The 17,781-nt window shown below is 50.8% G+C and overlaps 1 protein-coding gene across 6 annotated transcripts; it reads right to left on the bottom strand.

Moving 5' to 3' along the window:
- Positions 1–28: 28 nt before the first annotated feature.
- Positions 29–15,975, bottom strand: CEL (carboxyl ester lipase). Of its 6 annotated transcripts, XM_072883380.1 has the most exons (16): positions 15,766–15,975; positions 13,920–13,981; positions 11,214–11,365; positions 9,570–9,839; positions 8,868–8,972; positions 7,000–8,441; positions 6,367–6,517; positions 5,803–5,925; positions 5,251–5,448; positions 5,020–5,150; positions 4,469–4,576; positions 3,659–3,776; positions 2,580–2,766; positions 1,820–2,023; positions 1,119–1,316; positions 29–600 (listed from the first exon to the last, which is right to left on the bottom strand). In XM_072883380.1, the coding sequence occupies exons 6-16, from the start codon at positions 7,063–7,065 to the stop codon at positions 384–386; spliced, it is 1,701 nt and encodes a 566-aa protein (XP_072739481.1). In that variant the 5' UTR covers positions 7,066–8,441; positions 8,868–8,972; positions 9,570–9,839; positions 11,214–11,365; positions 13,920–13,981; positions 15,766–15,975; the 3' UTR covers positions 29–383. The 6 variants fall into 6 exon arrangements, with proteins under 6 accessions (XP_072739481.1, XP_072739482.1, XP_072739483.1 ...); XM_072883381.1 differs by lacking the exon at positions 13,920–13,981; XM_072883382.1 differs by lacking the exon at positions 11,214–11,365.
- Between the last annotated feature and the right edge of the window lie 1,806 nt (positions 15,976–17,781).

Below are 17,781 nucleotides of genomic sequence, written 5' to 3' on the forward strand. Positions count from 1 at the left end.
GCGTGCCTGTGTTACAACTGTGATTCTCTAAGAGCTGCTGGCTCTCAGCGTGGATGTGGATGGTGAGGCGGGGACAGCCAGAGGACAGCTCAGGATCGGGCCCGTCCTGCCGGGGGTCACGGCCGCAACGAGGGAAAACAGGCCCCGAGCCCAACGGCTGGCAGAGCAGGCCGAGCCGCGGCTCTCGGGTGCCAGCAGCTTCCCCGGGACATTGCTGGGCTTTGGGTCAGGGGAACACGCTTGGCCCAGGGCCTGGATGGCGCTTGCTGCCCGAACTTCGCGTTGGGGAGAAAACCCTGGCACGGCAAAGACACAGAGCAGCTGGAATTGCTCAGTCACAAGCAAGCCTTTAATGAACTGGGCCTATCTTTAAAAGGTGTTTTTTAAAAGGTGTTCCATGGCAGTTTGTCGGTCACGGAGATGTTGGCAACCTGCGGCAGACTCAGATAGATGGAGTTCCAGAAAGTCACATACCGGGCTTTCAGATTCTGCTTCACAGAGTTCTGGTTTATCTTGTTGTTGATTTCCAGGTAGTAATGGGTTTCATTGGTATAGGGTGGCCAGGTAATGGGCACCTCTGAATTCCCTTTGTTGGGATCACTGGGGAAAAAGGAGACATAGAAGTTCAGTTTCATCAGGGCAGCCTGTGGATGCAGCAAGGCGTGTGGTGTTCGGCAGGGACCCCGTCGGCTCAAGTGAGGCTTTAAGGGAGTGCAAAGAGAGTCTGACATTGGGACAAGCAACAGCAATCCTGCCTGCTAGGAGCGGCTTGCCGACCTGCAGGCCCTCCTTTGGTCCCCACTAGCATCGTCCCGGGCTGCAGACAAGGACTGAACTCCTGCCTGAACGCCAGGATTTGGAAACCAACCTCATCGTTAAGTTTAAGAAGAGTTCACAAGTTCTGAAAACTTGTGACAGCTTCTGCTGTCCCCAGGTGTTCTCTGGATGAGGAGGACCCAGAGCAAACTCCACCGCTGGGAGACACAGAGCCAGGCTCACAACACAAGGACAGGCAGAGGACACCCCGCTTGGGGGAATGGCTCCTCAGAAGTTAATAGGCAAAAGCAGCAGGTTGAAGTGCTGCAGCAAGCCCCAAATGGGGAACCGGCATCACTCACCCTGTCCTGGCAAAGTTGGTCCAGTAAGCAATCATGGCACCCGAGACAGTCCTGTGCTTGGGCAGGTAGCCCAGGGGGGAGGCAAAGGGCTTCCCAAACACGTACTGCAGGTCATCAGCGTGGTCCGCCCCTACCCAGCTTGGGTAGACGGGCATTCGGGAAGGCTGGGAGAACAAGTAGCTGTATGTCTTGGCACTCCTGGGGAAATAAAAGAGACTTGCTAAGCAGCTGCGAGTGGAGAGCAGAGGAAGGGGTGCGGACTCATAACCACGCTCCAAATAGCAGCAGAGCCAGGCATTCGGCCTTGGAAGATGCTCACATCCACCCAAGAGGTGCTCTCAGCAGAAAACATCCTTCTGTCTGGTAATTTTTATCTCCCATTTCTGATTCGCACCCTAACCCTCACATCATCCAACTGCCATGTCTCGTGGCATCAAACATCGCCAGGATGACGTCTGATGTTTTTAAGAAGCAAAAACTTGTTTCAATGGGAATTTAAAACAAGTTCCTAGCATGACTCCCTTGCAGCATTAGGAAATAGCGTTTGTATGAGCCACGCCAAGTGTGTACTCGGTACCAAAAAGCCTGCCTCCTCCTTCAAGTTCAGCCCTCTCAACGTGCTCCAAAGCCCCCTGCGCTGGAAAGGCAGCCTTTCGGCCACCAGGCAGGCTTTGGGCTCCTGCCAGGGCTGAGCTGCTCACCGGGCATTCTGCACGTGCAGATTCAGTGCCCCCTGTGTGGGAACCAGGAAGATGTAGTCAGTAATCAGGTCCACCACTGTCCTCTTCATGACCTCCTGGTCCGGCTTGTCACCCCACACTTGCGTGTAGAGATTGTATGTCACGTTGGCTCCACGCTCGCCCCTGTCCACGGTAAGTCCTTTGATCAAATTATAGACCTCGTCCCTGAAAAGACAAGTAGTATCAACTCATTACAGACCGGCACCTTCAAGCGGGGCAGGGCTCATGGAAACGGACCCCAGCTCCCATTGACGTTGACATCCAGCCCTGGGGTTAGCAATGGTTTGGTGGAGGAAAAGCCAGTGATTTCATTCCAGGTCTTAGATGGCGGGCATGTGCTTCCCAGCTTTCCCAGCAGGACTGCCTGGGGCCAAATTGGCCACAAGCTCCTTTTGCCCGCAAAGAGGAGTCTTACGGGGTGGGCGCCCAGCATGTCTGGCATGTACCTGCTCTGGACAGAGAGCACCAGGGCTGCCAAGCCTATCGCTGGTGCTGAGTTCAGGAGCACCTTAAAGATATATGGGGAGGCTTCCCCACTCGCTGGTCCTTTCTCTTGAAGGCTCTGGCCTTGGCAACGTAGGCCCTAGGCACCCTGGCTTGGAGTGAGATCCTGCTTGGAAGGTAGTGCCCTGTCCACTCAGGTCTAAGTCCTTGGAGGTTGGGGGCTACACTAAAGATAAGGTTCCTCCTGTTGAGGGTTTTAAGAGCATCCTTCACTTACGCAGTGATTTTCACAAGTGGGCGGTTGATAGCAGGTAAATCAATGCCAGCGAAGATGTGTCCATCCATGTTATTGACCCCAGCAATGTAGTCAATGTCAGCAGTGTTGGCAAAGAGGTTCTCTGGCATGTCTGGGAGGAAGTCTCCATCGATGACAGGAGCAAAGACCAGCGTGTGAACCAGGGGAGCTGCAGCAGGAGACAAAACCGGAGTCCGTTAGGAGCTGAGAAAAGACCAATGTGTGGCCTGGCATATCCCACGGCTCAAGGAACTGTGGAAGGAATAGGCTGAGGTGAACGAGAGCTTGGGTGGTGACTCCAGCGTGACCACAGGATCGCGTTCAGTACACCGCACGCCTGTAGGTGGGGGAGAGGAACAAAAGGTCTGCCAGCCAAGGACCGGCAGGTTACAGCAGCAATTCCTCTCCTCCTTCCCCCAGCCCCTTCCCAAAAAGCCCAGCCAAAGGAAGGGAAGAGCAGAACTTCTCCTCCCCACCCCATCTGCCTGCGCTCACTCGTTGTCTGGGCAGCCGGCTCCGGCCCATGCAGCTGTACAGCGGTGGCTTGGCCACTCTCTGTCCTGAGCAAGGCTAAATACTGGGGCTACGTACCAGGAGCATGAGGAGGGCAAGCGGAGGAGAGGAGAGTCTTCTTGGGAAAGAGATTCTCACAGGCAGCAAAAGCAGGAGCGTTCCCTACCTGCTGCGAGAGCCCTACGCTCCACCCAGCGACTCAAATGAAAATAGCAGGGTTGGGGTCAATTATGTTTTGTTTGTAAGCTGTGTTCTGGAATTGTTCTTGCTGCTTCCACAGAACAGAAAGCCCAAACAGCTGTTCTGGAGCCAAGGCACGGCCCTTGGATAATTCCTCTGCCACCGCTGCCACTGCACGATGAACAGTGTTCACTCAGCGCAATGTGCACCTGCCTGTGGAAGGGCAACTGCGAGAGCTGTCATTATTGTCCCCTTTCTGAAGGACACAAGCACTGCTTCAACACTCCTGGCAATCGCCCCAGCGTCCCGTCAAAGGCACGGTGAGCCCTGTGTGGGTGGGGGACCACAGCAGGGCCCAGGGGACTTACAGGGCAGGTGGATCAGCTGCAGGTGGTAGGCCAGCGTCACAGCTTTGGGGTCGGAGACGCGCAGGCAGTTGGCCAAGGCGGTGGTGTTGTCTGTGGGGCAGCCCACCTTTTGTCCAAGCTGCAGGAGAAGAGAGGGAAACCTACCAGCGTTACCCTCTGAAGCCAGGCTTCATTACCAGCTTTACCAAGGCAGAGGTTGGTTTTAATCTCAAAGCAGCGTGTTTCCAATGTTCTGTGTTTGGCAGCATGGCTACTGCCAAATCCCTTGCTAGTTATGCTCTTCACAGAATCACAGAATCGCAGAGGTTGGAAAAGAACTTTAAGATCATCGAGTCCAACCATAAACCTAACACTACCAAGACCACCACTACACCATGTCCATAAGCACCTCGTCCAAACGTCTTTTAAATACCTCCAGGGATGGGGACTCAACCCCTTCCCTGGGCAGCCTGTTCCAATGCTTGATAACCCTTTCAGTGAAGTAAAATTTCCTAATATCCAGTCTAAACCTCCCCTGGCACAACTTGAGGCCATTTCCTCTCGTCCTATGGCTTGCTACTTGGGAGAAGAGACCGACCCCGCCTCTCTACAACCTCCTTTCAAGGTAGTTGTACAGAGCAATAAGGTCTCCCCTGAGCCTCCTTTTCTCCAGGCTAAACAACCGCAGTTCACTCAGTCACTCCTCATAAGACTTATGCTCCAGACCCTTCACCAGCTTCGTTGCCCTTCTTTGGAAATGCAAAGGGAACCTCTTCTCTAGGGCATCCCTGGTTTTGTTTCCCATTCCCTCAAGCGAGACTTGCACCCTACCTTTTTAGCCCAGGCAAGCGGCTCCTTCTGGATGGCCCAGCTGCAGAGACCGACGCCGCTCTGGCTGATGGCTCTCTTGAACAGGCCCTTGTTCTTTGGGCTCAACGTCTGCGGTGCAAAATAGAAACAAGGGGGGTTCACGTACAAAATGCTGAAGTGACCATCGCCTGCCAGACCCGGCCCATCCCCTCACAGCTTGTGCACCAGGCCCGGGGAAGCTGCCAGCTCTCGTGCTGTTGAACGGTCTCAGCAGTTAAAGTTAAAAGGTGATGGGGTGAGAAGAGGAGCAGAGTAGGGGGACATGGCAAGTAAATGCTATTCCACCAGAGGTCCCAAAAGCGAGGACACATGCCTGCAGCAGTGGGGCTGATTAAATTGAAGAAGCAGGAGCGGCCACAAAGCGAAGAGGCTGAGCATTGCTGTCCCCGGGCAGGAGAGGACGTTAATAAGGCAGCGTGTGCGGAGGAAAGCGGCCGAGTGCCAAGGGGACCATCTCTCCCCTTTACAGAGAAGAGAAGTGGCTCTGGTGGGGTCCGACAAAGACAACACACCTGCAGGGAGACACTGGCAGCACCGGCTGATTCCCCAAAGATGGTGATGTTTTCTGGGTCGCCCCCAAAGGCCTTGATATTCCTCTTCACCCAGGCAATAGCCATGTGCTGGTCCTTCAGCCCGTAGTTCCCTGAGCAACAGAGAGCACCCACCACTGAGCAAGGGCACAGCAAAGCTGATAAGCTGGGGACCCGCGACAGGGTCCCCTGAGGAGGGAGCAGCTACGGTACCTGGCAAGTTTGCGTCTCCAGTGCTCAGGAAGCCCAGGGGCCCCAGGCGATAGTTGATGGTCACCACGATCACGTTGCCCCGCACGGCAATCTCCTCGCCGTCGTACAGGTAGTTATTGAGGAAGTTGGCTCCCTGGCCCCCTCCTACAAGGAAGGCGCCGCCGTAGATCCAGATCATCACTGGCATGTTGGTGGAGACTGGGAGACGAGGAAGAAAAGCAGGGTGAGCCGCAACATAGCTACACGGTGCTGCCCATCCATCCCCATACCACTCGCTGAGGATCCCTCCACCCAGGCATGAACAGAGACGATGCTCTGCAATAGCCTGTGGGCAAGAAAGGCCACGCTCTGTAGAAGAGGCTGAAACTCCCAACTGGCTGCAGCTGAGGGACATTGGCTGACATGGCTCCCACCTTTCCCTCTGAAAATCAGTGCTCCTGGCACTTGCCCACTCTGGGAACGTAGCTGCTGAGAGATGCTCCAGAGCAATTTGTCCACAAAAGGCAACTGAGAATCTCCTCCCCTTGGCAGAGGTCTCTGCCAAGCACATACCCTGTCTCCTCCCCTGAGGGATCCAGATGTTCAGATAGAGACAGTCCTCGCTCCCGCGGACATCAGTTTGTGTAAGCGTCATCTGCATGCAGCGATTTTTGAATTCTTTTGCCTGCAGTGTTCCTGAGAGGAGAGAGGGAAGACAGCACGTCCTAGTTAGAGGCACCAACTCCATCCTTTGGTTGCAAGCTGTCTGTCCGTCCATCCTCTCCTCTGCGAGTCCAGTGCAGAGGCAGCAAAGCCTCCCCAGCCACTGTGACCGGTCTGAGGGAGCGACAAAGTGGGACCCTTTCCCACATGAACTAGCTCTGGACAGCCAAGGCACGGGGAGGGGAGATGATGCAGGTGCCATGCTTTGGTTTTGGTACTTCACGTGGTTACTTGAGTTGCTTGGGAACGCTTAGACACAGACTCTCATACCCACCACGAGACTAAGAGCATTTTCTTGGCGCTGCTTAATACATGAAAGCAGGCAACAGCACCTTTGGCTGGTCAATGACGGACTAAAGAGAGAGAAGCAAAAATAAAAGCCCAAACCAAAGGCATTCAAAAGTTGAATCTTACCATCCCAGCCAGGATGAGGTTGGGGGTCTTCCAGAGTCTTTGGAGGGGCAGCAAAGGGGATCCCTCTGAAGATGTCAATGTACTTCCCAAAGAGTCCCAGTTTTTTACTCTCGCCTTCCACAAAACCGCCCTCGGTGTGCACTACGCCCAGCTACACATGGTACCATTGAGAAGAGAAAATCCATTGCACAGTCCTTCATGCCTCTGGCTTCCCATGTTGCCAGCACCCACACCTTGCCCTGCCCAGGCCCCCAGACGGACCCACTCACAGCCTGCCTTCCCCAGCCACCCCTTTGGACCCTTGTGGAAAGCCCACAGGTAGCTGCCACTGGAGATGTGCCCGCGCAGATGTCCTGCAGGCTGCCCTTTGGAGCAGACAGGCAGCAGCAATTCCCCTGCACTCCCAAAGACAAATGGCAGAAGATGAGGACCTTCAGCCTGAAGATGTAAACCAGGCCAGACCTGACACAGAGCTGCACAGGAACTTTTGGAAAAACGCTGGTGACAGCCTTTGCCACGTTTATGGCAGGAAAACACCCTGCCTTGGCTGTCACGGTCTGCAGGTCCTCTTTCATGGGCTCCAGACCAGACATCTATATCTGGCAAAGCCATGAGAAGTGCTTTTGTACTTACGGTTGCAGCCCACGCTACCCCGAGGTAGGAGCACAAGGCAAAGCACAGGATCTCCCAGCGAGCCATGGTGACCGCACACCTGAGGAGCCAGTCCCCAAATGGACGTGGACGTATATATAGCTAGGAGCGCAGCTGTGCGTCAATGCCGTGACCTGACTTGGCTCTAAGGTTAACCAGGGGAACCTCTACACACTTGTCCTTCAGTAGGCTGAGGCCAAACCATGGCTGAGGTAGACTGGCGTCACTGTGTGAGAGCCCTGCAGATGTTGTTTTGTGTGCTGGAGGCCAAACCTAAGGAAATAGCTCAGTCTGACAAAACTCCAGAGAACATAAAAAACGCCGAAGCCTTGAGAAGCCTCGCACAAGTGCAGGAGGCTGAAATCATACTAAACCATGCATTAGAGCATATTCTTGGCCACTAATGAGAAACCTTGCACTTGTAACCCACTGGGGAACGCACAAGACTTAGAAAATGCCAGCAGATCCTCAGTTCCTCTGACTGGGTGGTAACAATCCAGCCAGCACTGGCACACTAATGAGTGGCCAACCTCTGGGGACCTGAAGCTCTGCCCCATTGCCTGCTTCCTTCCGTCCTTGCTAACTGCTGGGGAAGTCAAAACGGAATTGAGAAGTGCACTAGCTCGTGAGGACAACATACACGACAGCCCGCAGAAGGGAATTATTCACTGCCGGAAAGCGCGCTTTCCTGCTGGCTTTATTTCCAAGATGGCCGGCGAGGCTCCATGCTGAAGTCATGGCACAGTAGCTTCGTCCCCTTAGACAAGCAGAAGGGCGGCACCTGCCTTAGGGACTCCAGCAGCACTGGAGTGCTCCCCCAGCACCTCCTCAGGCACCTCTTCTGTTTTCCACATGGCCACCAACTCGGCCAAGGTGCACTTCCCACACACGCAGAGGTTTGGGAATGTAACTTCTCCTCTTTCCTGGTGTATTGCCAGCTGGTTTGGATTCTGGGCTCTTTCCTGGGAGTTTCTGGAGCTTGCCTGAGGCTCCCAAACATCCAGAATGACGCCCACCAGCAGGCACCGCAGCCGGTGCAGACAGGCCATCGGCATCTTAGTGCAGTTCTGCTTTCCCACATCCCGGGCATGGCGGCTGAGCCCTCAGCGCTCAAGGAACAAGAGCGGAGGCGCTTCTGTCCAACAGCAGCCAGACTGCTCGCTGAGTTCACACATAGTCCAGAATTTCTGTCTCCATTTCGTTTTCACTCCCATCAGAAGGCTTGAAGTCCTCTTCTCCTCCTCTTCGTCATCCTCATCCTCTCCAGACTCATACGCCAGCTGCTCTTTGCCATCTTCACTGCTTGTTGTACCACAGAAAGCCCTTCTGCTGGAACAGCATACCCGGCGTCTTGACAGTGATGGGCAGACTGTAGTTATACGTGCTGCGTTTTGCTTTCACGGGCATATCATTGGGGGCGTAACCTAGAGGTGAAAAAAGAAAACCAATCGTGAACTGAGGGCAAGCACCCTGCAGAGTATCCCTAGCTCAGAAACAGAGGTGCTGGACTGCTGCGTGAAAGGCTGGGTGGTCTCTGGGATATGCTGCCTTTAGCAAGGCGGGGAGAGGAGACCTATCAGATCAACACACCCCTTTAACCTGGACAGAGGGAGATGTGATCTGATGGTAATGACTGGATGCCAGCTCTGTCACGGACTTATTGGATGACCTAGAAAGTCCTTTCCCTCCACTCGCCCTCTGCAAAATCAGAGCATGGGAACCCTCTGCCCCAAAGTCCAAGACCTCGTGTCCAGCACAAGATGTAAAGAACCAGGAACACCCACCTGATGCTCCCTTGCTCTGCCTCCTCGCAGCCTCCGACAGGCACGAGGGCAGATGTACAGACTTACCATGTAATAGGCCAAATACGGCAACAGAAGTTTCAGCTTGTCCGGGTGCACGCTGATATTGGCTTTTACTGCATTCCAAAACGAGACAGGATGGACTTCAAAGAGCTAAAATAATACAGAAACACAGTGGTCTCAGAACTGAACACAGTGGTCTCAGTGGTGTCTACTGAGACTTGTTATATCAGTCAGCCTTTGGATTTGCCCGTCATTATCCTCAGAAAAACAGACACTGTCTGTCCAGTAGCCAGTCTACTCTCCAAAAGGGCTGGAGAGCTCTGCAGAAGGCAAATTGCAAATTCATCTTCAGAACATGGGCAACTCTAAGACAATTTCAGAGCCCTGGGTGGCATTTCAGATATGTGCCATTCACTCACTTTCCTTACGTGACATTGTCATGCCTTGACAAATTTTTATCCCATCCATCATTTCAAGGGGAGCTGCAGCTGTTTAGGACACCAAATGTTCCTGTATCCCTGGCAGAATATGCCAGTACAGCCCTTCTCATTTAATAGATTAGAGAACAGAAAAAGTAAATGTTTGTTTTGCTAAGGGCACAAAGGACAGCTGATATTGAACTGGAGTGGAACCCAAAGGCCTGGATTTGGGTTCCTAGCCTAATTACACAGGCCCATATCTCACTCGTTAACAAGGTTAAACAGGAAACACAATCACAAAACCTTCAGAGAAGCCAGCAGTACTTACAACCACAACAATTTTTGGTGAGGTCTGCATGCCACGGTATAGTGCTCAGCCCAGCTCAGGAAAAAGGCACGCACCTTCCTCAGCTCTTCCTCCACCTTTTTATCCACAGGATTGGTGCACACTTTCTTCCAGGTCTGTACGGCAGCATCCAGGGGTTTCGTTGGGATTTCTTCATCATCAAAGTTCACAAAGATAGCGTTGTGCGGGCGACGGGCCCTGCTGAGGCCGATCAGGTTCTCCCCAGACACCTGGGGATTGTTGTACCCCTCCCTAAGAAAGAGGAAAAGGATCGGGTTTGCTTCCTGCCTGTGGCACACACGGACTCGGAGCCTTCACGGGAACATGCCAAAACGGAACTTTGTGCTCCACACTTCGGAAGAGAAGAGAAGGGACTCAGCCATGCGAGCACTGGGTTGGTTTATCTTTGGCCCCACCTGCCTACGGATCTTGGAATCACATACCGGTACCGTGAAAGACTCTTGTGACACCACTGAGGAAAGAACATTAAAATTAAAAAAACCCTGCAAAGTCATTAAGGGGACCCTTAATGACTGAGGTCCCCTGTACTATCTGACAGAAAACCTCCAGGCAGCTGGCGACCGACTGGCATGAAATGCATTTGCAGCACAAAAGACTTCACCCTCTGCATTTGCTCCACTGTAGTTACTGCAGCTCAGTGGGCTGCGGGGACAAGGCAAGATGGAAACGCAGCTAAGATAACGGGGGTTTTTTAAGTGCTGATGAAGGACTACAGTGAGAAAATGAAAGATGTTTCTTGTGGGAGATCTCACAGATTGTTCTTCTGGCAAAACCAGCCGGGGGCCAGGAGGGAACAGGTCCGGTGAGCGCCGTCACGGGAACATATGGCATCGACTCCTGCACGCTCCCCCCTCGGCTCCAGCCCACTGGAAGCAGGCAGAAAGCCAGGCTCGCTGCACCCCACGCTGCGTGGGGCGTGCTGGGGGAGGCAGCCGCCTTCACCAGATCACCAATATTGGCAAGTCCTCAAGCGGACTTTTGCTGAGGTTCTGCTGCCAGGCAGTTTCTCAAGCTCTTTTGCCTCTGTTGTGCCACATCAAGAGGGATAAAACAGAAGGGGGCAGCAGCTTTAACAGGTGAAAGTGTCCATCCCATCTCCAGCCCATGCAACCAACCTCCCCCCTGTCCCTGAGCTCCCCCTTTCCCCTGGGTGCCCTGTGCACAGCAGCTGGGGCCTGCGGGACAGCCCCAGCACAGCTGAGCCCTGCTCCCCTCGCCACCATGGAGTCCTTCAGCCAGGGTTCTTGGTGTGTCTCAGGGGGTGTGTGTTTGTGTGTTAGTGTTACAGCCGCTGCTGTTCGCCCTGCCCATCCCAGCAGGGTGGGCAATGGGTGTTTTCATTCTGTGAGAGCTCCGGGACGGAGCAGAAGCAGAACCACCAGCCCTAAATACCCAGGAGCCATGAGCCAGCCTTCTTCCCCAAAGCAATGAGCCTGACTTAGAAATTGTCATTAAAAAAAAAAGAATTATATATTCACTGTTTTCAGCCTGTAGGGTGCAGTAGTACCGCATTTTCAGCTTAAAAACTGTAATTCTCTTGGCTCTGCCACTCCAGCTCTAAGATCACACCTGATTATTGCTAGACTTGAGAGGAAACCCCCAAACCTGTGAGAGCAGGTGGCAACACTGCACAGGGAAACGCTTTGAAAGGTGACCGCCCTGGCATCATTCACACATGGTTTAGATGGCATTAACTCCCGGGGTGAGCTTAAGAGGAGGTCCTCTGGCTTGTGCTGTGGTTGCTTCCTTTGCATTTCCTAGGGAAGAGCAGTAGGCACTGTGAGTATGTACCCCAAAACCCTGCTCCCTCTGAGAGCCCTCAGAGAGGGGGCAAGGAGGTTTTGTGAGCTCTAAGTTGTTGGTGAGGTGGATACATAAATATTTACAGAGAATATCCAAACCCATAGCAAGGTTAAGTCAGTCCTGCTTAGCCGTACTTTAGTGTCAAAACATTGATCTCTGCGCTGGTTAGTGAGGTAAATCAGGAGGAGTGTAAAAGCAATATGAGACCAAAGTCAGCTTCAGTTTATCCATCCACAATACATGTACACACAGTTCCTGAGCTCCTCTTCCTTTTGTGCTTGTTTTTTGTGTTGCATTTAATCTAGTGGAAGGCTGTATCTCTGTCTCACAGATATCAGAGGACCCACTGGGCTGAGAGATTCCACAAACATGACATGAGCGCTCCATAAATTGCAAACACTCTCATTTTCATTAAGATTTCATGGCATTCTTGGAAGACAGGGCTCTGACTGGAGTGTCTGGGCTGAATGCTGTTAGGGGAAATACTACACCTCCTAGCTAAAGTCTGGCTGAAGTTTCTTCTTTACTTTCTGTTCTATAGACTGTGTGCCATGAGCTGTTAAGCTGATACTGTGTTCCACCTCAGTAGTTACAGCAGGAAACAAAATGTTTATGGAAAAGGGCTATGATATATAAATACGATACAGTGGCCAAAACTGCCAGAAGTTAAAACATTTCTAACTGCCCTCTGCCATGCCCTAGATACCAAATGACACAGAACCTTTTTCAGGAACAGTTCAAAATGCTTGGTAATGGGCTTCCAAACTATTGGAAATCTTGGTTATGGAGAGCAGAAACTCCTTCTGGAAGTAGAATGCTTGGTGGAACTTTGTTCCAGTGTAAACCAGAATGGACTATTCAGCTCTCAGCTATACCCGTAAAAATCCCTATCCGCCCTGTGCAATGCCCAGATAGCGGAGGGCAGAATATGCTTCATTTCCTTCCACATTGTTCTCTTTTATCGTTAGCAATGTTTCATGCTGTAAAGACTCCAAATTACAACCTTATTTTTCACATTATTATTGCCCGTCCTCCAAAAACAAGTCTTTGCCAGGCCTTTCAGTCCTTGGATCATGCGACTTCACCAGCTTTTATCTTCTCCCTTTGAGCCACAGTTTTTCCCCGCTCATCTTTGTAATCTGACATTGTGATTTGTTCACTTGTGTGCTTGTTTTTCTCCTCGAAGAAGATTTGCTGAATCACTGGGGAGGAGGCAAGAGCTCTAGAGGCAGCTGGTGGCCAGTGATAAAACCACGGCCACATCCAGTCTTCAGGGTTTGCAGATGACAGCCCTTCGGTTGAAGGCCTGAGTCACATTCCCTTCCGAGCTAAGATTGCTGGGGACTTTGGGATTGAGGAAGTGGGGCTGAGGAGGTGGTGCCCCAAAAATATAAATTATTGATCCTGACAACCACAAGGTTTGTGTTGTATCTCCTGCAAAATTTATAATGATGCTGTGAGAGAACTTGCAGACTAGGGGCTAAATCCTGCCGACTGTTATACATTGTGTCCACTTCAGCGGGAAGACATAGTTAAGACAATAGGGATTTGGCTTGAAATAGGTCATGGTGTGTAGTGGCTGCTTCCAGACACGCAGTAGCAAGGAGTAATGTCAGCAAGGATGCGCCAGGGCTTCAAGACACTCATGTGCCTGTTTATTTGGAGAGGATACACCAAATTCCACGGGTACAACTTACGCAGCTGTTTTCATCACAACGGGTCTGAATTTTGCCCACTGCCTAATGATCAAAATAAGAGCTGGGAGCTAAAATGCCTTGGTTCATTTCTCAGGTCTTTCACTCACTCTCTGTATGACCTTGAGTTACTTTCTCTTTCCCTGGCTCTTGGTTTCCTTGCAGTAGAACAGGGATAAGATGTTTCCATCTTTGTGGAGCATTTTGAAATCTTTAGGCAGAATGTGCTATTTAAATGCAAAGTATCATTAGTATTTCTGAGCCCTCCAACACCACTGTTGTGACACTATGCAGCAGGCACACAGACATGGCTCTCTGACCTTCTAGCTAATCATTTCCTTAAATTCCAGTTAAGATGGCAAACCTAAGCTGTCCCACGTGGATTCACTCTGAAAGCAAAGACCTTCTCCTGCTCTGTCAGCTCTGCCCTTAATGTAAGGCACTAGAAAATGAGTTTTGTGCATATTTTTATAAGTATTTTCCAGAACTCAGAAATAAAATCTCACCAATAGTACATGATACTTTTCCTAAGAATAGAGTTTTAACTTGGGATGTCTTACTTAAAGTTATACTTCCAGGAGGTAAGCTAGAAAGTTGGTTAAGAAACAAGACTGGAAGTCCAGGTGACCTGAGTTCCATTTCTAGTTGTCCTACTCAAATTTGAGCAAATATTTTAAAGTGAAAAATGCATCTCAGGCTGACCAATCACAATGCAGAGACTTTGCTTTGATGCTTTATGCGTTTTCTGTGGGATTTTTCACAATGCTGGGTGCTGTTCCAGTGTAAGATTACTGTGCATGTGCAGCAATTCTACCTTGCTCTTATCTGTAGATCTCAGAGCATGTCCGTGTTATTCCCACTTCACAGATGGGAAACCTGAGACAGAGAGAGGGATAGTGACTGGCTCAGATCAGCTGACAACGGCAAAGCCAGGAATAAAATCTTTCTTCTTTGAGTCTTATATTTAGGGTTCTCCATGATGCTACGATATCAGAAAATGCAGCTGCAGTTCCTGGACTCTCTTTTCTGAGTGCTGTCACACCTGGGTGTCCACTGAGCCTGACTGATTTCCAGTCAAGCTACTACAGGCTGGATCTAAATAAAGAGCTGGGGCAGGGATGTCTGACTGACACACTGGTTCCCCATGTCCACACTCTCAGGATGGGGCCCTTTCAAGAACAGGAATACTCCATCATCTCTGACTTCCCCTTCCCCAACTGAGACAAGAGATAACTTCTATTTTATAAAGAGAAGAAACCAGCGGACCTGACCACTGCCAAAATTCCCACCAAAGATCCTAATATAGAAGGGTCTGGGATGTAAGATAAAGTCCCATTGCTTTAAAATTATTCAAAAGGAAGGCAGAATCAATGGGGTAGGGTTTTTTAGCTCCTCATTCTTCATGAGGAAGCCTTGAACCTCAGAATTGTGTCAGCCAGTGCTGAATATGGCTGTTGTACTTGGAACTTGCTTAGGAGCCCTTGATGCACAGAGGAATTAAATGGCTTAGAGGTTGCTCATGGCCTGGAGGAGAGTAGATTATGGGCTGGAGCAGAAACAGCTGTGAGAAATTTGGCCTGCAAGTGGTGCAGAAACCACAGGGGTGCAATTCATCTCATGTCACTTTAGATGTCTACAGATACTAGGCTCCCTTTCTCTTCAGTGACAGAAGTAGGTGCGTTGAAGGTATGACTTCTGTCCTGTTTTAGATATGTGCTTTAGGAGGAGGTAAATCGCTCCCTAGATACGTTACTTACCAGAAAGGGAGCCTTTGAGTGGCTAGCTCACATTGGATATATCCTGGCCTACCTCACTGCTGCAGGTTTCCTGCCTCATGTCCCATGGAGGGCTTGGGACAGCACTTGCATCCAGGCAGCCAGGTGTGAACACATCCTCCCAGCACAGGGTCAGGGCTTGCACTGGGGCCAGCTCTCAGTAAAATTCCCTGATATAGGCGGGACCCAAGTCACCAGCTTGAACCCAGCCAAAGACCCAAAGGGGGGCTGGATGCAGAATGACAGCTGTCTGTATGGTCTAGTACTAAATGAAGTATGTTGAAGCTGCTGATCTGACGCTGGTTCTATCCTGCACGGCACATCCTCAGCAGGGAAACCAAGCAGAGGATGTGCCATGAGGGAATCTTATTACCCTCCCTGTCATGGCTGAGGTGTACAGACAGGGAGCTTGCACAGGTTGTGCTTGTCCAAGGGAGCTCATCCAAATGTAGGAGAGTCTCTCTGCTACGATCTTCAGCTGTATTGATTTGGTTATTGCGGCCCTAGGAGTAAGTGTGGAGGGGTAATTGCTGGCCCATACTTTCGCAGCTCAGATGGGAACGGTCAGGTTTTTCATCTTCTGTTCACCTAGGGTTTTTTTTAACTATTTTTCAGAAACAGTAAAGGGAAAACAAAGCAATTATCTGTACACCAAAACTTAGTGACTAGTGTTATTTTGAAATGCTAGATTCCCCTCCCAAACCTAGGGAAGGCAGCATGGGGGAGAGCTGCTGCTCTGGGCACTGAGGAGCAGCTTGCTCAGTAAGCATCTGAATTGTTTGCTGTAAATCTGACTCCCTGCTGGGCAATGTTCCTAAGAAAACCTAACCCCTGCATTCCCTCAGGCCCCTATGTTCACATTTGCAACTCTCACGCTGCACTTACCAGAGTTATTTGCATGGATGGGGGCTCCCTGTTGATGCCTGGGTGGCAGAAGCGAAGGGCTGACAGGCCTTTCCTGCCAATCTGTCTGTTGTTCACATGAAGTGGTTGGAAAGTGCTCACTCTCCAGTTCCCTCTTTGGCTCAGGCACTCCGATAAGGCATGGGCTGTCCTATCTTGCCCTGGGAGCTGTTCCTCCTCCCTAACAGGCCCTCTTCGTCGGCTGACAGTTAGCAGCCGGCAGTGCTTGATAAACTTATCAGACCAAAGCTGAGCCCAGTGTATGCTCAGCTCCTCCCCAGCCTCAGATTTCCCCATTCCTGGGGACTCTTTGCTCTCTGCCTGCCTTGCCATCTGGTACGGTGAACACAGGTCATCCTTGGGCCAGCAGGTCAAAATCAGCCTAAGGACCAGATTGAAAAATGCTTGTATTGAATCATAGAATCATAGAATGGTTTGGGTTGGAAGGGACCTTTAAAGGTTATCTAGTCCAACTCACCCTGCAACAAGCAGGGACATCTTCAACAAGCAGCGCCTTTAAAATGAGGGCGTCAAGTGGGATGTTTGTAGCATCCATATCCAGCTCTGTTTCTCTCCTTGGAATATTATTCACCAGTGGAAATGCTGCTTCATGTCTGGAAACACATTCTCTCTGTGTTTCTGCTCGCCCTGTTTCTCCACTCGTTTGGTGGTTTAGTGCTTTTAATATGAGGGCCTCGCTGTGCACACTTGGAGGATTTCTTTCTAAGCCAGTTACAGAATTAGGTTGCTTTGCTGAATTAAGTTTCTATCACTCGTTATTAGTATCGCAGTAGTACTTAGGTGTGTCAGCCTAGATCAAGGCTCCATTGTGCGAAGTGCTGCATGTAGAAGATAAGGAGGAGCCGTCCCGTTCCTGACTATCTTACCATTGAAATAAACAAGTGAAATGAAAGGGAGAGGGGCAATTATTATCCTCCTCTCACAGATGGGGTGAAGCTTTCTGTGAGCTTCACAGTGTGCTGAACAACTTCAGAAATCCAGCACTCATGTCTTGCCTGAGGTCATGCAGGAAATGTGTGGCAGATCTCAAGCCTCAGTTCAGGGTTGCAGCCTTAAGATCAGTGTGTGTCCATGGTGACTGTTAGCTGAAAGATGGTGGGTCAGGAACTCTGCAAGGATCTGCATTTTCTTAGGTCTCATCCAGCACAGAGGCAACCGACTGATTTAACTATGCTTGAATAATTTTGGTGTGGCTGTTCTGGGTTGTCTCCTCTGTGTGGACATGCTAATTCCAGAGGAAAAGTGGAAAAACATCTCTGCTTTGTGAGCAGAATAAGTGATAAAAAATTGTTTGTGGTGTACTTTTTTTTATTCTGTAGCAGCTTTGCAGGTCAAGCTCCCTGTCTGTTCCCAGGTTAGGCCCTGAACGGCAGGCAGGAATGTTTGCCCTACACAAGGAAACTTGTGTATGCAGCTATTTCTGGGAGATTGACTAATGCCTTCAGGTTTCCCTGTGTGCCGTGCTGATGGGCTAGAACCAACCTGCGTGTATGTCTCCACCACCTATGACTGCACGGCCCTGGGGGAACGACCTGCTGCGAGGACAAGGGACTCTGCTCTTATCATTTTTTTCACTGAAAACACTTTCTCATGAAGTCTAGGGCGGGAAACAACTGGACTCCGCAAATAATTTTTTTTCCAATACAACCTGTACCCAACTGGACCCTAATTCTTCCCTGTCTTTCCCCCCAGTTCTTTTTAGGCCTTCCCTAACCATTGCCAACACAACGTGAAAACTTCAGGGCTTTGCCTTCCCTAGGATTCCACTCTGTGGAGGTTAATACAACCTGAAGATAAGCTCCAGCATAATGCCATGCTAGCTGGGAACACACCTCGCTTCCCGCAGGTGTCCCGTGGCTCTGTCTTCATTAGGAAGAGAAAGATGCATCCTGTGTCCAAACTTCTATCCACCCTTGATCATAGTACTTCTGGGCTGCTGCTCTCAGTGCCTGAAGGCTGTCTGGAAGACACAGAGGC

This window comes from Ciconia boyciana, chromosome 18, assembly GCF_034638445.1.
Source record: "Ciconia boyciana chromosome 18, ASM3463844v1, whole genome shotgun sequence".
NCBI lineage: Eukaryota > Metazoa > Chordata > Aves > Ciconiiformes > Ciconiidae > Ciconia > Ciconia boyciana.

Coding starts and splice junctions, on each gene's coding strand:
- CEL (XM_072883383.1), bottom strand. CDS start 7,065: ATGGCTCGCTGGGAGATCCTGTGCTTTGCCTTGTGCTCCTACCTCGGG. Junction 3,777..4,468: donor CGCTTGCCTGGGCTAAAAAG/GTAGGGTGCAAG, acceptor CTTCTCCTGCAG/CTTGGACAAAAGGTGGGCTG. Junction 601..1,118: donor ACCAACTTTGCCAGGACAGG/GTGAGTGATGCC, acceptor CTTTTTCCCCAG/TGATCCCAACAAAGGGAATT.